Source organism: Mus caroli, unplaced genomic scaffold, assembly GCF_978045245.1.
Source record: "Mus caroli unplaced genomic scaffold, Mus_caroli_1 scaffold_17, whole genome shotgun sequence".
Lineage (NCBI taxonomy): Eukaryota > Metazoa > Chordata > Mammalia > Rodentia > Muridae > Mus > Mus caroli.
In genome coordinates this window covers 56,698,288-56,721,260 of record NW_028227272.1, presented here as the reverse complement: position 1 = coordinate 56,721,260, position 22,973 = coordinate 56,698,288, and the positions used below count along the sequence as shown (strand labels likewise).

The window sequence follows — 22,973 nt, the reverse complement described above, 5'->3', positions numbered from 1 at the left end:
CTACACATGTATGAACATCCTTGGAGTGTCCATCAACATGTCCTGCGGTGGTGACAATACTCAGTGCTAACCTTACATTTTACCCGACTTAAGGAGGAAAAGTAGTATAGGACTGAGTGACTTACGTGTAAGCGCTGACCGGCTCCCTGGAGTAAAGCACTCCACGCAAGTTCACATCAAGCAAACAGGGCTTCTACTTTGTCTGCTCAGTGACCTACAACCAAGTTTTCCTCCCATTTTAAACAATTACAGCTAAGCAAAACCAAGTTTAGAGGCACTACCATGACCTGCACAGGTACAGGTCAACAGCCTTCTCCCTCCTAAGATGGACTTAATTCAGATGGCCACTGCTTTCAGCCCCAATTTTGGCCAGAAAGAAAAAATACTTATTTTTACAGAAATTCTCCAGCAATATTTTTAAAAATACCAACTTGTATGCACTTTAGAATGTAAAATAACAGTGGATACTTAAGACTCAAAGAGCCACCACTACTTTGATTATTTTTTATATTGGTCTTTCCATGTATATACCGGCCTCTGTTTTTTTCCAATCTCTGGCTCTTCTGTCATCTTCCAAGCAGCATCTGAGAGCTCTGCACGGCCACAGATGCTGGGTACCTCTTATGGGTATGGCAGTATTACATGAAACATGTTTATTTTAATGGGGAAAGGGGTCATGTATGCTCAAAGATATGTATATTTTCATTGTAAAGAAAAAAAATCCAACTTTATTCCTAAGTTTTAATTGTTAGAAAGTATTTTTGGAGCCAAGGATGCTCTTTAAAGGAGTTATTTCTTCCAAAGAACCAAGACAAGCCAGGTTAATGACATAATTCTTTATGACATATGTACTGGAGTTGTGCCTTTTCTACAACACTGGATTAAATAAACTTGTCCGAAGTATCGTTTTATCAGAGTCTGGGATGCCTAATAATTTCCTGGTTTCGCTCTCCTGTCCACAGGACATGAACCAGCTTCTTCTCCCTGCTGCTCTAGGTAACCACGCCTCCACCCAGTGTACTAACCAGAGCACAAGCCCCCTCCTCGCTCACTGAAAGTATGTATAGAGAAAATAAACAATTCTCTGCATAAAGGCTCTAGAGTACTTGGATTAAAGACTCCGACCAGAGAGACAGTGCCAGGTTCTCCTTTTCTTCATCTGTGTCAAGTTTCAGGTCCTTAACACGAATTGGTAACCCGCACCAGATTTGCTTCAGAGCATCCACATGTGATAAAGGAAAGCGAAGACCGAAAATCTGAAGGAGGAGACATTGTTTAGTACAAAAATAAAGTCACTTCGTGGATTTTGCACAAGCTTACACAATTCTCAATGTATGTATTTTTAATATCCTTCAGAAGTAGGAAACTTGTTTCAGAGAAACTACTTCAGCTGTAACTAGATGATTCACAAAAGTTATCAATTCCCACATAAAAGCTTAGACTCCCACAACCTTCTTTGAGTAAAGTTGTTGCAGAATGCTTGGCATTTATCACACTTTTCTATAAGGTCACAGCTATTGTGTCTTAAAGCTGCTATCAATACATCCTTCACAGTATTGACTGATGTAATTGTCCTATCAATCAAGTAAAATGGCAGGTCCACAATGCTTCTGTAAAGACACATGACCTTTCAGTCAAAAGTAAATGTCCCAGCCACAACCCAAACTACAGGAAAGACATTTTTCAGTTGGAACATACCTCGGATTCCTCCTCTTCTCCTATCATGTGCGTCTGTCTCACATTCTTCAGAGAATGATAGATGTAAACCATCTTTTGTTGAGCTTCATCCTTTAAAGAAAATATTAAATTATCAACAAAAATACTGCGGGCTTCAGTACTAGGAGGGTTAAAAACTATAACGCCAAGGAAAATCTTGTGGGGGAGTGTGAGGGAGAAAGCAGGCTCTGGTTGGCTCCGAACTGTCTATGTAGAGCAGGCTGGCCTTGAATTCATAGAAACCTGTCTGGGATGAAGGCACACAGCATCATACCTGGTGCCAATGAAAATCTTTAAAGCCTTGGTCATCAAATGAAATGCAATTATGTACAAAATACTCTGGGTCCAAAGTTACAATACAACTGTTGTAATAGAGACAAGCTAGCATGTTCAAGATTCTGATATGTCAGCTTATCTGTAACAGTCTTTTTGCTTGAATCATCTGCACTTTGTTCTATCAAAGTTTGACATTCCTAGAACAAACTAAAAAGTTATAAAGTGAAACCGTTGAGAAAAAGATGTGTTATTTACGAAAAATTCCATTTAAGTTTCAGTAGTAGATCACTACTCCCTGTGGTCTTCCAAAACATTATTCCTTGTCACCAACTAGCTAAATGCCTGAGCCAACATATGATGTCTCAGACTTTAGTGATTTTATTTCCATCATCCTTCTCTAGGCTTCACCCTGACTGCTACAGCCTGGCCTTTTGCAGCCCCTCAATGCTTAGGAATTACTACATAAGTCCATAAGGCACAGAATAGTTCTCACAGACCGTGTTTAGGGCTTTAAAAAAAAAAGGAGCGGATCCATTTCAAACCAGATACAATTCATAATTTAATTTTCTTTTTAAATAAAAAACAAAACAAAACCAACTTTTTTATGTATGAGTACACTGTCACTGTCTTCAGACACACTAGAGGAGGGCATGTGATTCCATTATAGATGGTGTGAGCCACCATGTGGTTGCTGGGAATTGAACTCAGGACCTCCTGAAGAGCAATCAGTGCTCTTAACCATTGAGCCATCTCTCCAGCCTGAATTTTATTTTCTTAAACATAAAGCCCCAAATCCTTTTTAATGTATATGGGTGTTTCCCTGCATGTATGTCTGCACGTCACCTACACATCTGGAACCCAGACGACAGGAGAGGACATCAGATATCTTGGAATTTAGAGGCCAGAAGAGGACATCAAATGCCCTGGAACTGGAGTTACGGACAGTTGTGAGCTGCCACGTGAGTGCTGAGAATCGAACCTGGGTCCTCTGGAGAGAAGCAAGTGCTCTTAACTACTGATTCATCTCTCTAGTCACAGAAATTTACAATTTTACAAGGCTTTCCTACCAGCCAGTTTGGAGAATCAATGCATAAGAAGGGCAAATTACAGGGCATAGATTATTTTCTGTTCTCTATGATTTCTACTATAGAATGTAAGCTAGATCTTTGCAGTATAGACAATGACAGGGACTGGGACAGGGAAACTCAAACAGGGTCTTCAGTTCATGAAGAGCAATATAGCCTGCAGTAGATAGGAAGCAAAGATCAGATGCATACACAAGAAGAGGATTCTGAGGATAAAGGCAGGCATTGCATCAGGAACTGTCAGCCAGGCTTGACCTCACTGGAGTAACCTGAGGTTCATGGAAATAGTGTGACTAGAGGAAATCTCTTCCCCCTGGATACTCACAAATGGATTCTTATCTGGCCCTACTGTGAGGACAGTGTGATCTTTGAACTGCAGTCTTATTATGTTGTCCAACCTTGGCAACTCTTTACCTAGAACAGAAAGCCAGCCATTAAAAAGGAAGCCAACATGTTCAAACTTGCTTGTGACCCATCTTTTAGCTCACACTCTCCCACATCTATCATGATGATTAAAAGTGCAGCTTGCACCTCCATGAGCCTCATTCTTATAGTGATGCAGGCATATCATTAGGTAAATAATAATGCAAGATAATAGTATCTTAGAGGGCTAAGTGTGGGGCTCAGTGGAGAACTTAACTAGCACTCCCAAGGCCTGCACTCGGACGCCAACACCACACACAGAGACCACATGAAACAGGTGTCAGTAATCCCATCTGTGGACGGAAAGAACTGTGCTGCTTCTGGAGGAAAGCAGGGCCTCGACTACATCTGGGCTCTGGAAGGAATGAGCTGTGTGACCATGGCACATAGTCCCTGTAAGTCAAACACCATGTCCTTTAAGACCCACCACAGAACTAAACAGTCTACTCTTTCTAAAGCGGACTTAGGAGAAACAAGCTGCCCTTATAAGGCCATCTGGGTGGGAAAGGATTAAGGAATCATAACCTTATTAACGATAGTAGCTAAACTAGGGAAACCAGTAGATAAACATCCTGGAACTAAGCCGGGATTTACTTAGCAAATTCTATCCTCCTAAAGATTAATATGTTACTGGTACAATACAGTACTCTGAACAGATGTAATCAAAATTAGACTCTCAACTTCCTTCAAAGACTCTATAATAAAAATGTATATGATATTACCATAAGTAGGGACTTTCTATATTTTAGTGGGTCTCACCTGGTGAGAGGTGAGACTTATCATGGGGAAAAGATTCTTGGTGAGACAAAGGGCTGGCTCTGTTAGCATTAAGTCTAAGGGCTCTTTTGAACACTGTGTAACAATATTACTATCAGTCAAGACCACCAAACATACTTGGGGTCTGAACTCAGGCAAAATCAAAAACAGTGTTCCTATCATCAGCGCCCCAACACACTTCTCCCCTGGTCCCTGAGTGAAGGTGCCATTTATCAGAGGTTAACTTCAGCCTCATACATCCTTCCCGCTCGTCGTGTAGTATCTACAAGAGACCCACCTACTTCCAGACAGCACCATTCCAGACCAAAGCTTTGCTTCCACGAGCCCTCTGGAAACTGAACTGTTGAGCTTAAGCCCACACCCTGTAAATTCTTTCTGTAATGCCCTTTTATGGAGATACTTTACAGTGTGCAGCTTTCCCACTGCAACAAGTCAAAATATCCAACTCTGAGTGTGAGTGTGTCCTTGGTGGCTTGTGCTGGACGCTGACAGTACCTATCACCTGAATTCCATCAGTCGAAGACAACCTATCACTCGTTACTCACTACGATTTGGGAGCCTCGTGCTATCTTTAATCATTCTCTTATTTTCCCTAGTGGTAACACACTTTAACATGCTTGCCTTAGTTCTAACAAGATTATGTCATAGTCAAGTTCTTCAGCATTTCTGGACATGATGAATAAAAGGTGACTCATAGCTACATTCTTCAGCTAAAATGAGTTCTTACTTCCTGTCAGCTGCAGGGCAAGCTCTCACAAATCACTTGGGAGGTTTCTGAGGACAGCATGTCTGCGAGACAACACACACTAAGGAGAGATGCTGTCCACCTGAAACCTGAAATGTTTCATGTGCTCCACTGGCTCCAAGTAGAGACCGGCCAGTAGAGCATCGAGTCTCCATAATCCCCAGGCCCCGGAGTAAAGAGCAAGCTCCACCTGGGTCTGTCGTCTCCGTTTCATTCCCCTCGAAGAAAGGAGGGAGTCTGTGCTTGATGAAGTCCTTCTTCATATCTGATGACAGCAGCTCTTCTCTGCCCTCGAGCTGGTCTGCAAGAGTCCTCAGAAAGCCACTCAACTTCCTTGTTACATCAGCTGGGGTTTCCACATTCTGGAAGCAAAGAAGTGAACCTTGACCAGATTGTTAGAGGCAGCTGCCCAGGTCACCGTTTTCACTGTAGTATCCTGAGCTTCAACCCAATACTGACATCCACTGACATAAACCATGCCATTCCATGGTGGGGAGGGACCACCTGGACCTTAAGACAAGGAAGCCTATTACATCCTTATAGGCAACATTTATCTTACATTGTCTATCATTTCTAGAAATATAAATAAAAACAGTAGCTAAAACAATTTTCAGAATTTTGCTTGGAAAAGTGGATCCTTGGAATTATAGTACTATCCAGGCTCTATCTTTGCAAAGTCAGTCAGTCACTCTCCTAAGGTGACCGACTGCCTTCCATAATAAAAGCAACATTTGTTCTACTCAGCCCAGTCAACTTACTGACTGGAAATGAGTCAAAGAGTATGCCTTTTCGAAATGCAGAAACCAGGAAATCCAGTGTGCACACCGAGCCCCAGGTGCCTCTTCAACCAGATGCCTGAGGCGTGCTCAAGAGAGATTTGTGGCCATGTTTATTTGTTCAGCTATCTATTTAGCCAATATCCCCAGTCTTACTGTGTGAAAATACACAAAACACTTTTGAACAACAGTCAAAGATGGACCACATGAATGGCCCTACATGAAGCCACCCTCCATTTGCTGTGTAAATCCTTCTGCCCAGCAGGCCAGCACAGCAGGCTAGCTTGCTTCATCTGGGAAGAAGGTCCTGGGCAGATTTGCCTCTCTGGTGTGTGACTTGCCACCTCCCTGGTGCTTGGCTTGCCACCTGCTTCTATTCTCACCAGGAGCATCCGCCGGGGCATTCCACTCCTTAATGTCACATCTTCCTTTGCAATGTCAAATACGAACCCCGAAATGGAATCCAAAAGGCAGTCTCCCCATGAACTACAACATGAAATAAGAAAATGAAAATAACCAACGTTGTTAATGAATCAACAAGATACGTAAATACCAATTACTACCCAAAACTGCAAACTGGGTTCACATTTCCCATATCTGAGCAATTCAGAAAATTAAACAGATTCTACCATAAAGAAGGAATTTGGAAGATCAAACTAAACACAGGCCTCTATAGGAGCAACTTTATAGGAAATTTCAACACTCAGTAATAAGTCCTACTAAAAACATCTTACAGACATTAAGTCCAACAGAAATTCATGTAGGATAACAGACAGATCCCTGTACCATATCCATACCTGAACAGCAATGTGACACATTTTACTCAGTAAGGGCAAAGATGATCCTCAGTAAATATACACTAGCGTCACTGCTTTAAAACAAAATGATTTTGTTTGTTTGTTTTTTTCGAGACAGGGTTTCTCTGTGTAGCCCTGGCTGTCCTGGAACTCACTCTATAGACCAGGCTGACCTCGAACTCAGAAATCCACCTGTCTCTGCCTCCCAAGTGCTGGGACTAAAGGTGTGTGCCACCACTGCCCGGCTACAAAACTGATTTTTAATAATGGTTTTACTGGCTTAGAGAGCAAGCCAGTGTCCAAGAATACTATCTAGAAGAAAAGTACCAGCGCTCAGTTAACTTCACCTCTTCTGAGGTAGCTCTGTCTCATTCCCTCCTCTGAGGCAGTTACAAGTGGCTCTTTCCCAACCGTGTACCAGTTTGAGTTAAGAAAAATAAAAACACTTTGTGGGGTTGCTTTCTTTAAACACTTCTTAACTTGTTTAAATTTCTCCCGTGTCACCAGCAGATTTCAAATTGAGGGCTCCATGCAAAATGGAAATAATGGAAATGGCAGTGTGACACTTTGTTTCCCACCCTAGAAGAATGGCAAAGGACGATGGAGGAGCCTCTTAAGACACTTTCCCCAGAGTATCCACTACTTGGGTGTCACACTGATGTGTGACTTAAAGCCACAGCTTTCTTCACTCTTGCCGATCATGGAGGATGGAAGCAGCTCTCTGGACAAGGGAAATGGCCTTTTGCAGGGTTTTAGGTGAAAGTCATATGGCAATAGATCACAGAGGAATTAGATGGCAGATAAACAAGTGTTCTTCCACGGGAAAGAATATTAATTTTGGGAGATTTGCTCTGACATTAGCAGGCCCTAGCTCTTCCAGAGGTGTTGAGAAGAGGCTGTACATTCCCTTACCACAGTGGGAGCCCAGGTTCAGAGCCCAGGAAGACCTCTGAGAGGTCTGGCTCTCAGATTTCATTCTTCCATTCTAGCTCCTGCATTTCCTATCCAAATCAGAGGCCAGACTAGGTACATGAGCCACAGTACCCACCCACAGCCCAGGCCAGCAACCCAGAACCTGGAAAACTCTTCCCTAGCCCCAGCTGACTGAAGAAAGATTGAATGAGACCCAGAGGCCTACCAGATCTTCATTTTAGGTTGGGAGCCGGACCAAGGCAGGTAATTAACAGCAGAAACAAAAGTGAATAAGGGTTAAGGTAAGGGGAAATGGATGGAATTGCTGATAGCAGGACACCTACAAGGTATAAAGGAAAAGGAGGAAGTGAAAATAACCAGGGTTGACAAGATGGATCAGTGAGTAATGGCAATTGCCAGGAATGTCTGTTTATGACCGCTGAAACCTACAGGTAAGAGAAAACACACACACACACACACACACACACACACACAGTTAGACAGAGACAGAGAGAAGGAGGGAGAGGCAGAGGAGGGAGGAGAAGGGTTTGGAGTGGTGAAAAGAACTTCTTGAGGACCTAGTTTTGGTTGTCAGTACGACCACACGGTAGTCCACAACTATCTGTAACTCCAGTTCCAAGGAATCCAACACTCTCATGTAGCCTCTGAGAGCACAGGCAGTGTGTACACACACAGCCAAGCACAGGCAGTGTACACACACAGCCAAGCACAGGCAGTGTACACACACAGCCAAGCACATGCAGTATGTACACACACTGCCAAACAATCCACAGAAAACAAAAGAAGGAAAATTAAAAGAAAAAAAAAAAAAGGAAACAAGATGGCAACAGATATAAAATTTAAAGAAAAACAGATTTAAGAAGGCAAAAATTCTACCATGGAAGCACCAATGTAACTACCAAGCAGAATTAACTGTGGACAGTAATGATACCAGAAGATACAGACAGACATTAGCAGGGCCAGCCTATGTAGTTGCTAAGACTCAGTTGCTTTGGCCTACAACTTTTTCAGTTCCTCTGACTCACTCCTACAATTGTCCCTACTCTTTCTGCATGTGTGTGAAAAAAAAAAAAGTATGTGTGTGTGTGTGTAAAATATCAGTGAGTGTGATGATATGCACATGACTGTGTGCCTGTTATGCTGAGGCCAGACACTTAATGTCCTCTATCACTCTCTGCTGTCCGTACTTCTTTGAGACAGTCCCTGAAGGTAGCCAAGGCCCAGTGACCCTCTTATCCCTGCTGTCCAACAGCACTGGAGCACACACAGCATCCCAAACTCCTGTTCTTTTACATGGATGCAGATATGCCAACCCACATCTTCATGCACAATAAGCACGTTTACCAGTGGGCCCCCTTTCTATTGCCCCCTGCTCATCTTGACACCTCAGATTTTCTGTTCTTTACCTCATCAGAGTGACTAGGTTCTTTGGAAACCAAAAACTTTCTGCCTTCCACTGTGTAGAAATGGTACTAACCCAGGCAGGATGTAGCTATAATCCCCAGTAAATCTGAACACGGGTGAGTTTCACAGAGCAGGCATGAGGAAGAAGAGATGCACTTACTAACTCATTTTACCATTTCCTGCTTTTTGGCAGGAGGGACTTGATGGTCCCTAGTCCTGGACTGCCTTCTATCCACCATGACTTTCTGATCCACCCCTACTTAATCAACCATTAAGACTTACTGAATGTATTTCATGTTTTCTCTGAGCCTATTCCTGATAGCCGAGCTGAGCTGAGCATATCGCTCTAAGCGCCAAGAGTCTCTGAAAACTTACTGTGCTAAACCCATAGCTACAGGTTTTCTCTTTGCTTTGCTGTTCCTCGCCTCTCCAAGGGACCCTCTATCTTCTATTTAGGCACTGTGAAGTATCCATGTGTGTGTGTGTGGGGGGGGGGGGGAAGGGGCGCGGCAGGAAGGAGGAGATACCTACGAGGTTTAAAGAATATCCAGCCTCTCCAAGGGACCCTCTATCTTCTATTTAGGCACTGTGAAGTATCCATGTGTGTGTGTGTGTGTGTGTGTGTGTGTGTCTGTCTGTCTGTCTGTCTGTGTGTCTGTGTGTGTGTGGGGGGGGGGGAAGGGGCGCGGCAGGAAGGAGGAGATACCTACGAGGTTTAAAGAATATCCAGACAGGCCAATCACACATGGGGACACATCAAAGAAATATGGAGGGAGTCAGCACAGAGTAAGAGGTAGTAGATAAGCTCCTCAGGTCTATCCTGAATGTGGCTGCTTGGGGCCATATCTCAGAGCTGTCCTAAAACACTAGGTTAGGAAGCAAAGGCCTTACTTGTTCTGGTAGGTGCTAATAGTCAGGTGAATAGAGTAGGCCAGGCCTGAAGGAGTTTCTGCCTGATGAATGGTCCCTCTGGGGAAGTACAACAAATCTCCAGGCTAAAGGAAAAACAGAAGAGTTAAGTACATAGCACAGTCTCTTGTCTTTAAGAAGATAAACATGCTTTGAGTTTAAGTTCACCATTGTAGAAATCACTACACATCTCAGGGACAGTCTGTGTGCTGGACTCAGGTGGTGTCTTTATTTTCAGGGTGACACCAGATGTACCTGAAACTATCCTCACAGGACTGAGATGCAACAGTAACGCCCTGTTTCTGGGGTGGCTGATCCTCCCTCGGGTTAAGGTAGGGCTTTCAGTCACAGGACCAGTGCGGCTTGCTTAGCTGCCTGAGCCTTAGATGCTCATCACTAAAACGGGGCAAGAGCCCCAAAGGCTACTGCATTATTTAGAGGACTAAGGAAATGCTGTTTCCAAGTGTCGGTGCATGGGGTATGGTTTTGTTACAGGCACTGCCAGTCCTCATCTCTTGAGAATTTTCTTTACATCTCCCCGAGAGGATCTAGCATATCACTCCTAACCCATCCTCCTCAGAGCCTTTCTAAGCAAGGCATGCAGTGTAGAACACAGATTAATATATGTGTGTGTGTGTGTGTGTGTGTAGCGTAGTGTATTCTTAAGGCTTGCATGGCTTCTCATTTGCTGAATGACCCCAAAATGGCAGGACTTCAAGCAAATAAACATTTTTGACAATTAAACCCATTGGTTATCATTTTGGTGCTACCCTGAGTGAGGCCTTCACAGATACACTTCATTCATTCCACAGGAATCTGGATTAACTGCCCCCAAGTCCTTAGGGGGAAGACAAGGAGGCAGATTCTCCCCAGAAGAAATGAAGTTCTCCCAACAGTGAGGCCAACTAAAGATTTCTGATCCCTGGGACTATTACAAATTAAATCTGTGTTATTATAACAGTCACTGTGCTAACAAAACACTGACATCTCACCCAAAGAATCTGATCGTAAAGGAGCTATTAACATTATATTATATAATTATATTATAACATTATATGGTATATTTCAATCCCCAGACTGCAAAGTAAGTATCATGATCCCCCAATTTAGATAATTTTTTTGCTCAAGGGCACTGCAGTTAAAGTGACTTCAGCTTAATTGAACCCTAAATCTGTCACACCCCCCAGAAAAGTAAAAGGGCTTCTCTTCTGTACCCTGAAACCCACACTAGACCCACTACATAGGCTAGCACCAGAATGGAGGAAGGTTAATAAGGGCTTTGGAATTCTCATTGAAGCCCCCTATTCCTGCCTCAGCGTGTGGTGCTTTAAAAAAAAAAAAATGGCCCACATAGGCTCCTACGTCTGAATATTGGTTTCCAGTTGGTGGCTGTGCTTGGATTAGAAGGTGCACTCCTGCTGGAGGTATGTCGCTAGAGGCAGGCTTGAGGTTTTCAAAGCATTCTGCCAGCCCCAATCCACTCTGCCTGTTTGCAGGATGAGTGTGAACTCTCAGCTATTGCTGCCACCACACCTTCACTCCACCATCATGGACTCTAATTCTCTGAAATCACAAGCCCAACTAAGTGCTTTTTCTTATAAATTACCTTGATTATGGTATTTTATCCCAAGTCCATTTGAAGGGGCCTACCGAGTAATCTTTGGTTTACAGGTCCCACAACAGAGTAGAATTGAGCAGTACATTAGCAATGCACTTTGCATGGGTACAGTTGTCATACATTAAACTAACCATACACTTAGCAAACCAGAATGTTAAGCAATGAGCTATAAAGCAAACATAAAACCATCATTATTTATTTAGGCTTCCTATAATAAAGGCATCCACTCAAAGCAAGTGAAGCTGTTTCCTCCTGGCTATTGACAGACAAATCTTAAAATCAATAAGGAGATACAGGCAGAGAATATGAATTAGGCCTGGTATACCCTCAAGATGCAAGAAATATGAGAAGATAGCCACACAAAATAGTTCCAACATAAGAATCTTTGAAATGGCCGGGCAGTGGTGGCACACGCCTTTAATCCCAGCACTTGGGAGGCAGAGGCAGGCGGATTTCTGAGTTCGAGGCCAGCCTGGTCTACAAAATGAGTTCCAGGACAGCCAGGGCTATACAGAGAAACCCTGTCTCGAAAAAACCAAAAAAAAAAAAAAAAAAGAATCTTTGAAAATGGTCTAATTTGATCATTTATATTGCCACTGAAGAAATGTATGCTTTCTAAGCCAGGGCATGAAGCTTATCTATGAAGCTCTTCCTGTCTCTCCACATCCTTTTCCCAAGAGCATCTCCTGCCTGGCTCTGGTATGTTCCCATCCAAAGTAACTGCATCAAGATGCTGGGGAAACAATGTATGGTTAAGCTACTCGGCTGCCTTGAGGAGGAGCCCGAGAGCACTTTGCTAGCTCCTTGAGGGTAGGAACTACACTATCAGGAAGAAAACGGGTGGTACTGAAACTTCTACCAAGAGAAGGCAGGCATCACTGTGCTCTGCTTACGCGCTGACTACTGACTTAAATATGGAGAAATAGGCCAAGGCCAACCCATCCACAATGATTCTAGAGAAGTTGGTGATTCGTTGAATTACATTTATTTCTGCTGACCTGAGTCATACATGGAGACGTGCTTTTTAGAAAATGAGTGGAAGACTGCCCATACCTTCAGCAGGAAGTCATGTGTCGGTGTGCCGATCCGGTCCTCAGATTCCACACTGTACTCGTGTGCCAGGGGCACAGTTGGGGAGTACAGGCGCCAGTGTTTCGTTCCCTCCAGCTGCAGGATAAAAACCTACAGGAGGCCAAAGACCAGAGAGCATCAGAAAGTTCCCTGACAAGCTGGGAGCTTCTAGGACAGACACCAGCAATGCATGCATGCCCCTCACAGAGCTAAGCTGCCACTCCTAGTCTTTTTGAAACAGGTAATCAGGAATCCTGGTGTTGGACATTCATTCTTGTCCCTTTCTCAGACTTGGCTGGGCTCTTTTATATTCCACTAGTCCCTACATCTTCCATCACCTAGGCATTTGAAAGCCATAATCTCTGATAGAGAAATCTGATACAAGTAAACGCCCCAAAGCTTAAATATTACAATAAACACTACAGTTTTCTTTTTTGTTATTTTAAGTTTTCATTTGGCTAAAAGTATCTTAATAGTCTATTAAGAATATTTAAGAAACACTTGTGGACAATGTATGTATCTCAAATAGTTCTCAGAGGAATGAAAAGGGACTTCTGTTATACCTATGTTCACACCTTGTATGAGTATAAAAATAAAACTACAAAATATTCAAGCCAATGAGTTAACTTGTTGGAAGCCACATAAGAATGAAATCAACCCTTGTAAACGTGCCAGGAATTAAGTGGAAACAGGACCTCCATTCAAGCTACACCAAGACTTTGTGAACTCGGGAAGAATATACATATTGTTGGGAGCCACTGAAAATGGACAGTGAAAGAAATGTAAGATTTGTGATCTCACCTCACTTTATTGTTTTTAAAAAAGTCGATTATTCTTTTTTAAGTGTTAAAAAATCAAAAACAAAAACAAATAAACAAAAAACCCTATTTCTAAAGATTGTGTGAGTCTTTCATCAGCAATACTCATGCTTTGAGAAGGAGCAGGAAGCTAGTCTGCAGGCATCGCAACATGGAGACTCGGTCAGGATCTTCAGGAGGGACCAGAAGAACAGCCATGGTGGCCTGGTCTAAGAGTGCCTGAGAGTGATGAAGACAGCCCAGATAACTGAACAAGTCTGGCCTCAGCAGCCTGTTCTTTCCAGCCTGGACAACGAAGTTCCTCTTACCTCAACATCATCGTAATGTGGAGGGAGGCCCTGAGATCCTGCAGGAGTCATGTACACATTCGAGCCTACTAAGGACCCAAAGTAACATTCCAGCTTTTCCTGGATCCGCCAGAGCTCATCCTTTGACAAAGAAAAAAGGGAATAGCAAATAAGAAAGTAAACTCAATTAGGACGTCTCTGCTGTACAATCATTATGGGGCAGGCAGCTAAACAGTACACGTCTCCTCAGCAATCTCTGCAGTGTGCACACTCTGTGTAATCTAACAGATGTGAGCAGGTAGATGGAAAACTACAAGAAACAAGCAATTTATACCTTTAAAGTTTGCCTTCACTTTGGGGTAGAGGACGGACTGCAGAAATTCAAGAGACTAATTTGGAAGCTATGATTAAGCTGCACAAACAAGGGATGGACACAGTGGCAGGGACAAGAGAAAAGGTGGAGTGGAGGCACACTGTGGAATTGGAGAGGGCTCTGCAATAGAGGAGGAGAAGAGACACAAGCTGCTGCCTGACTTGATCCGTGATCTGCGACTTGCATTTACTGAGCTGGGAAAAGCCTATGGAAAAGGAAGTTTTCCCGGGCTGGCCAGTGCTCAGCCAGTGAAGTATCTGCCACACAGATACAAAGAGCGGAGCTTGAATTCCCAGCACCCACTCTGCGTGCCTCTAACTCCAGCTCTAGGAGGCAGAGACAGTCTAGCCTAAGCAGGGAGCTCCAGCTTCAGTGACAGGTCCTGCCATCAAAAACAGAGCAATGGAAAGAGATGGAGAGAAATAGTCTCTGGCCTTTACATGTCCCCCACTACCACCACCACCACACACACCGGCATGCACCTACATGCTCCACCTATATCCACAGGCGCACACATTTTTCATGAGGACAAAAAGTGTTCAAGCTGGAAATGTTAATCTTGGGATGCTATGATTTCCTAGGGCGGTTTTCTGAAGTCAGTTTGAGGCTCTAAAGAAAGTAAGGGCAGGAATTTACACCTGGGATCTCCTGACAAATAAGTATTTAAAGCTAGAGGAGCAGAAATGACAACCTGGGAAGGGCACAGAGGTCTGAGAACAAGTTGAGTGAGACTCCCTCGAGTGACTGACTCATCAGCTACAAGGCTGAGAGCGATCAGTTACCAGAGTCAGGTAGGAGGAAGTCACAAGTGGGCCTTGGAGATAACAGCATATTCTACCTTCTAGTGCTTACCCCGATAACTGAATACCCTCATTAGCAATCCTGTCTCACAGGGTGGGAAAGATCATTAACACCAGTCTATAAGTGTGGAAACTGAAGAGGAAAAGGGCACAACCATTAACTGAGCCAAGATTCCAATCTGGGGAGTCCAGCTCCAGAACCCATCCCCTCAAAACAAGTCACCTACTGTGGTGGTATGAATGGAATGGCCTCCATAAGCTCATACTGGAGTGGCACCCTTGCGGGTGGGCTAAGAGGTCTCAGATGTTCAACCCAGGCCTAGTGTCACTCCCTCTTCTGCTGCCTGCGGATCTAGATATAGAACTTTCCAACTACCTCTCTAGCACCATGTCTGCCTGCACACTGCCATGCTTCTCACCATGACCAACACTGATTAAACCCCTAAACTGTAAGCCAGGCTCAATGAAATGTCTTCCTTTATAAGAGTTCCCGTGGTAATGGTGTCTCTCCACAGCAATAGAAGCTACCTACTCTAAACAGATTAACGAGACTAAAGCTTTAATACAAATAAATACACAGTGACTGACATACTGGCGGTATAGTACAAACATTAGGTTTGCTGAGAACACGGATGAACAAGGCTTGAGAGTCAGTTCTACCACTGGACTGTAAGGAATCTAGTATTGAGAATAGCAAGTGGGGAAAAATGGGTCAACACGGAAAAAGCTTTGAGACACATCTTTATGAATGAAGAGCACTGGGTTTCCCTATTTATAGATCTGAGGTCCTTCTTAGCACAGGAAACATAATTTAATAGCCTCTGAGTAGTTCTAAGAGTTAGCAGAGCTCCCCAAGAGCCTAATTTATTTTGGAGAAAGGCCACAGGATGCCGGGCAGGGGTGCCACACGCCTTTAATCCCAGCACTTGGGAGGAAGAGGCAGGCGGATTTGAGTTCAAGTCCAGCTTGGTCTACAGAGATAAGTTCCAGGACAGCCAGGGTTACACAGAGAAACCCTGTCTTAAAAAAACAAAACAAAACAAAAAGCCAAAGGCTACAGGGCCTGGCTCTCTATTCTTAATATCTGGTACCACTGGGAAGCCAGGCCTTGGTTCTTGTTCTCTGGTGTCCCAAGAAATCATTTAGGAATGTATAGGTAACTTTATGGCTCCCAATATTGCTAAGAGGATTAAAAAAAAGGCACTGGCATGTAACTGACAAACATGTCTATTTTCTTCTTAAGGATTACCCAAAATGCTACAGTTCTGTAGCTTTCTCATTTATCTTGGCTCTCTGGTCTTTGCATCTTCAAACTGTGACCTATTAACAAACCATATGGAGTCCAAACATGTTGGATGAAATTGCAGTTACAAGTTCAGTGACTGTGCCTGCTTTATTGAGAAGAGCATGCTATCTTCACGGATGATGGCCACCCAGGAGCTATTCCAGGACTTACCCCCTCAATGTCACAAGTTCTGTTATTAATATGTTAACATGTCTTTTTTGGATATCTGATGAATCACCTAGTCACAGCCCTGAAGCTACCTACCACTTGGAGAGATGTAGGCAAGAAGGGAAGATAACCTCAAGTATCACCTGGGTGCTACCACGTACCTTAACGCACAGCAACAGGACAGCACAGAGATCCTTACCATACACAAAACTTAGTCAGCCCACCAAAGGTACAAAGGCTAGAAACTTGAGTCTGGCTTTTATAGCTCTGATACTTACAAATCTGGCTATGATTGCTACAGATTCAAAACATCTAAACAGGTACTGGGGAGATGGCCTAGTGGGTAAGAAGAATACCTGCTGGGCAAGCAGAAGGACCTGAGGTTATGTCCTTAGTACCCACATAAAAGCTGATGTGGCAAAATATGTCTGTAATGTTAGTACTGGGAAATAGGCATGTGGGACAGTTGGATCCCGAGAGCTCACTGACTACCCTAGCTAAATAAATGGTTAGTTCCAGGTTCAGTGGGAGACCCTGATTACAAAATATAAGACTGAAAGTAACATAGGCAGACAGACAACATCTTTTTCTGTCCTCCACACATGCCTGCATGTGTGAGCACACCACACCACACGCCCTTGGGAGAAATAACAAGATTCTCCCAAGTTCAAATGTATTTAAAGACCAAATGCACGATATGTGTTCTCATCACAATGATCTCCATCATCAAATCAGACATTCAATCTTAAACTGACGTGTGCCCAAACACTGCTTTCATATGTCTGAGAATTCTGCCATAGGGAAATCCATTACCTTATATCTCTGTGGTTGGTGAAACTGAATTGTTGCCCTCTTCTGATCAAAATCTTTTCTCAGCTGAAGAAAATGTGCTCTGCCATCCTTATTTAAAACCTTCTTCTTCCCACTGATGCTCCGGCAGACATTCACATCTCTTCCATAGTACACCCCTTTCTTGCAGAGGCTCTTCAGATCTGAGAGGCTGAACAGAGACTGGTAATATTTGGCCAGTACAGGGTCATCCCTCTGAATGAGAAGGGGCTTTTGTTCCCAGAATTCCTTGAAAAAAGTCTCTACTTTGATGGGTGAGATTAAACTTTCAAAGAAACTACTGGGGCTGTCAAAGTTTAATACAGAAAGCGTATCAGGCAGCTCCTCCTTCACCCGCTTGCAAGGAACAGACTCTTCTCCGTTCTCATCCCCTGTGGGCTGCACTTTCTTTGGCATTGTTCTCGAGTAGGGAGGAAATGCAAACCTAGGAAAAGAATAAGACACTGTCAGGTTTGCAGGATTGCACACACACCAAGCATGACTGAGACCATTATGCCTCTTTGAAAATTCCACATCAGCCAGGACTACATCCTCCAGGATGTGACACCCTTAAGCCAGTGTTATGTATTCCAAGATGATTCAACCTTAAATACTGAGTGCAGTCTGTACATTCATCTAAAGGACTACACAACTATCTTATGGCTACAAGCACTAAGTTCTGAAAATCAGTCTTAATTTGGAGACTTGATGATCCCAAATTAAACCATTTCTCTCAGCAGTTCTTATTCAAAGGGGAAGCCTATGGCTACTGAAAATGGCAAAGGCAAAACTCCTGAATTTGGCTGCAATCAGCACCAGTACCTGAATCCAAAGGGATGTACTCTCTGTGGTACAACCAACTGATAGAGAATCAGGAACAGCTGTCTGCTGCCCGGTGCTGCTCACCACAGCACAGAAAACCTTCCCACACAGAATCCAATGTGCCCTGGGCCAGTGGCGTCACCTGGTGGCTGGAATGAGATGACAAACAAAGCTTGAGAACTGTCACTATCAGGGAACACCCCCTCTGCCCATTGAAAAAAAGTAATTAAAGGCTTTAAAAAGGAAAGTTAAAATCGGCTATATGGCAGATCTTCAAAAAAGATCTAACTTTTTAACTGGAACAAGGGATCAATCACCAACATCATTAGCCTCTAACACAGCACTTCTCCAATTTAACATGCATAGAAGACACAGGGGCATCAGGTGAACCAGATACCCATAGTAACAACACTGCTGGTCTGTGGCACACATCTGGGTAGCAAGAGGACCAACATTCCCAAACACCCACAAACTATAAACCCTGACACTTATATAGGTTTCCCTCATGTAGGTTCAAGAACTGTAATTCAAAATATACAAATATTCACTATGGAGTTAACTTCTGGCATATTGGTGCTCAGAAGTCAGATTTTATACATTTGGATTAGGGATGTTCAAACTGTATAACTTCTCTTTTTTCTTTCTTATTCTGAGAAGAGGTTCTGTTCTTCTGATTCCTAACAAACACTCTGTTGCCAAAGAAGGCTGAGAATCACAGTGCTTATAAAATATCACATTTTTGTCAACGTCAATAACTTAAAATGCTATGACTTTCTACTGTGTTGAGTTACCAAGATTGCAAGAAAGCTGTCTTTCCTTTTCATCAAATGTGGAGCATTCTGGCAGCACTGTGAACTGAACCCAGATACAAACTCATCAAATTAGAAAGTGGGAACTGAACAAATAATTAGTTGCTTTTTAAAGGCTGTTTTAAACATTAGTTGTTGTAAATCATTCTAGGACTTCCCAGAGCAGAATACTTCTTTTGTTCAGCTTACTTTCTTTATAGAACATCAGGTCCACCAGCCCAGAGGTGGTTCCACACATCAAACACTAAGCAAATGTCTTATAGTAACTGGATCTTATGGGGGCATTTTCTCAGTTGAGGCTCCCTGCTCTCAGGTAACTCTAGCTTGTGTCAACTTGACATAAGACTAGCTAGCCAGAACAGGTACCTTCCAAAGTAAGGCACACATCTCTTACCCTCTTATATTTAAGGTACACATCTCATACCCTCACGATTGCTCTGTCTGATGAGAGGAAAACACAAGTGAAAGGCTTGTTTCCTTAAGAATAACCTGAGAGTGAAATCGTACATTCACCAGAAGGTGTGGCTAAAGTGCCCCAAATACTTAAGCAAGAATAAAACCACTTAAGGATTTTCCCCACCTACAATCACCAACAAGTCAACCCCAAGACTACAGAACTTACCTTGCCTACGATTACACCATCTATTCTTCCCCTAGGCTAACAAAATTTATCTGAGCCTCAGTTAATTGGAAACTAACTCAGATACATTCTGTTTTCCTTACACCACTCATTTTTTTATAGCCTTTGGAGGATGGAGCAGAGTAGACACACAGCTACCAAACCAGGCCTATCTCCAAAAATCCCAAACTGTACCACCATTTCACATGCACAAGACACACAAGACATTCCTTTATTTCAAGAAACACAGGAAATTAAACAAGAGACTGCTTTATCCATAATAGTGCAGCACCTGCCTGTAAGGCCCATGGAGATCCCAGATAGAAACAAGAATATTTCTTTCTATAGACCTGGGGTTGCAGTAAGTTGATTTAAAAACACTTAAACAATTCCAAAAGAGTCTCAGTTTATACACTGGTAATTGCTGTATCGCTGATAAGTTCAACCCGAAAATTAATGTTGGCACTCTTACTATAGTTGACAAACTTAAGAATCTACATTTAAGGGCAACCTAATTTTCCCATGGTAAAATTTAATGACAAGAAGCCACAGAGTGTCTTAAGGGATAGCTACCTCTACCTTGCCCAAACCTAGCCAAGTATGGCACAAGACAGTCAAGTCAGAATTTTTCTTCACTTTTTCTTCTTAGCAAGTTCTCAAAAGCCTTACTCACTAGCTCCCAAAACAAACAAACAACCCCCCCCCCCAAAAAAAAACCCATGACCACCACCACTTGTGAAAGACAGGAGGAGGAGGTGGCTTGCACAATTAAGGACTATTATTCTGTACAAGTAACCATAGATATCAATACTCACTAGCAGCCCTGGCGGGGACATCTCTCCATGGTAGCAGTATTTTACCAGCAAAGCGTGGTACACGCTAATGTCTAGATGCACATCAAGCCTAGTGGAGTACCACGTCTGATGCTGGAGGCAGAAATCTACATTCACAGAAGTCCTTAATGAACGAATTGTAGGCCCACTAACCTAGAGAAGACTTGATTGAACTTAGCTCAATTAATCACACCTGACAGTAGTTATATACCATGGGCCTGAGAGATGACTCAGGCGGTAAAGACACCTGCTGGCCCACCCTGTCCACCTAGTTTAATCTCTGAGACCCACATAGTGGAAGGAAAGGATTCCCTCAAAGTGTCCACCAACCTCCACCGGTACATCATAAGGCTGTGTGCATCCACACATAAAATAAATAAAGTGGTGAAATAATTTTAAATTATATATTGCTTGTAAGAAAATCACCAGGCTAACTGAAAGCAATTGTCTTCAGCTCCCAGAAAAGTTTTCATTAATTCAGAGATGTCTCACTGAATGGCAGTTATGTTTTTGCAGCTTTATATAAACAGAATACGAATTATGTGTATTCGGGGGGGGGGGGGCATGAGGTCGCGAAAGATGCAGCCCAAAAGTTCAGAGGCATCCAGGTATTAAAAAGGAGCTGGTGAAACCCAACTCCCGGCGCCGGAAGTTCACATCATGACCGCTGGTAGACTTCCTGAAACCTGTTTAGTCACTTGTTGGACATCCTGGAGGCAGGCAGGCAGGCAGTCTTCCTCACGTTGAGATAAAAAGGCAACCTACACTCCAAGTACCGAGCTGGGCGACAGTCCCCGCGCCCCTCCTCAGTCCGCCGACCGCGGTCCCCGCCCCTCCCCGTCTGCGCGCGCAGCCTGGCTCTAGCTCGCCGGCGGGTGCCGCCCGCCACCAGGCTGGCGGTGCACGTGGCCAGGTCCCCAGCCTTCAGCCACCCAGCTCACCAGTTAGGCCCCAGCCCTCCAGAGCTGCACTTCTCAGCCCGACCCGCGTCCCACGCGCTGCACCCGTACGGCCTGTTGCGTGTCTTCCGCAAGTTGACCCAGCTAAGGCATGGAAGGGCAGGACGGCGTGGTCACGTCCAGGGCGTGCTCCTGAGACGCGGCCCCGCCCCCGAGACGTGGCTCCGCCCCGGACTTCAGGCCCCGCCCCCGGACCGCATCCCTGCTCTTGCCTACAGCTACAGGCCTTCCCCTGCTCTGGCCTATGAACCTAAAGATCACAGAACGTGAATGTGCTTTTTATAGTTGCTACCTCCAAATCTGAAGTTAGAGGGAAATCTATAAATTTGGACAGTTCCCTTTATTAACACACACATATAAAAACATGCTTCTTGAGAGAGTGCTTGTACTCCGTTGGTCCTCAAAAGATCCAAATTGTTTATCATTGCATACGGCTTTAATATGTATACGATTGTTACTAACTTAACAATTTTAGTACCAACCATTTTGTTTAGACTTCATATATCTTCATTCCAATGCTTTTAAGTTTTTCTTTATTTTAATGTCTCAAAACTATAATGTCTCAAAACTATAATGTCTCAGATATATCAGCCTATGGGAGCCACTACTCCCTTTTAAACCATCACAATGCCTGAAAATAAGTCTTAGTGCCAAAGTGTTTTGTATACAAGCATGTTTTTACGCAGCTAGTTATTTATTAGGTAATGGAGTAGCAACTGAGTATCCTCAAAGCATTGGGGTCTACAGAGGGGCAAAAGAGGAACAGTCAATAAATCATATGTTGTGGTCTCCCTTCCCCCCAGCTTGGAACCTGCCTGCTCTAGGGTGGAGCTACCGGCTCATTCGTCCTGCCACGCCCACTGCTGGAACCTGACTCTGCTGCCTGGAGGCACACACGTGTTCGTCCTGCTACTGGACCCTGAGTTACTCGGCGGGAAATTGGGTTCCCTCCCCCCTCCTTTATAAACTGAGTGTTTGGAAATATTAAATTGAGTCTTGATCAGAGTTTTGTCTTGACTCCATTGTTTCTTCCGCCCCGTCTAGTTACCTCTCTTTGCAGGGAACTGCCATTCTCAGTGAACCGTTCGTGTTGTGGACCGCGGGCGGGCCGCAACAGTTGGCGCCCGAACAGGGACCTGAAGAATGGCAGAGAGATGCTAAGAGAAACGATTGCTGTGTGGAGCTCCACAAAAAAGGAAAGAATCTTCGTATCGGAGGAGGAGCATCGGAGCAACGGACAGGTACACATGCTAGCGCTAGCCCAAAAAAATTTCAGTTTTGAAAGTGTTGCGGGGATGCAGTAGGATACGAAGCAAGTTTGAAGCAGTGCTAACCCAACACTGGTTCTACTTGGGTCAGCAGTTCGTAAATCGGAACTAGATACGGAGACAGGCGGTGTGCCGCAGTTTTTTTTAGAAAAAACTGCTTAGGTGGAGGAAAGAAGGGTTCAAAATCATGATTAGGCCGTTGTGTTTAGTTTTCAGGAGTTGCTTAAGGATAAAGGAAATTCATACCAGAGAAGGTATGGGCTAAGCTGAGACAGCGTTAAGCCCGAGCGCTGGTTCACTTAGGTTCAGCAGTGAAGCTTAAGAGGAGCTAGGCACAGGCGGTAGGCCGTGGCTAGAAAAAAGCTACATTGTTAGGTGTGAGAAAGGAAAGGGTTTATTAAAAAGAAATTAATACAGGCGGATTGCCCCAGTTATAAAAACTGCATCATGAGGGAGGAAATTGTCCCAAATAGCAGGAGTACTCTGCCCCATTTTGTGTCTTGTTTATGTCTGGTGCACCAATCTGTTCTCGTGTTCAATTCATGTATGTTCATGTCCAGTCTGTATGAATGAA

General features: G+C 43.8%; 1 protein-coding gene across 2 annotated transcripts; it reads right to left on the bottom strand.

Moving 5' to 3' along the window:
- Positions 1 to 965: 965 nt before the first annotated feature.
- On the bottom strand, positions 966 to 21,249 carry Riox2 (ribosomal oxygenase 2). 2 transcript variants are annotated; one of them, XM_021184561.2, is made up of 11 exons: positions 21,114 to 21,249; positions 17,912 to 18,060; positions 17,075 to 17,534; positions 13,657 to 13,776; positions 12,513 to 12,641; positions 9,824 to 9,927; positions 6,182 to 6,284; positions 5,213 to 5,384; positions 3,403 to 3,491; positions 1,699 to 1,788; positions 966 to 1,256 (listed from the first exon to the last, which is right to left on the bottom strand). In XM_021184561.2, exons 3-11 carry the CDS (start codon positions 17,504 to 17,506, stop codon positions 1,098 to 1,100), a joined length of 1,398 nt encoding a protein of 465 aa, XP_021040220.1. In that variant the 5' UTR covers positions 17,507 to 17,534; positions 17,912 to 18,060; positions 21,114 to 21,249; the 3' UTR covers positions 966 to 1,097. The 2 variants fall into 2 exon arrangements, with proteins under 2 accessions (XP_021040220.1, XP_021040219.1); XM_021184560.2 differs by lacking the exon at positions 17,912 to 18,060.
- Between the last annotated feature and the right edge of the window lie 1,724 nt (positions 21,250 to 22,973).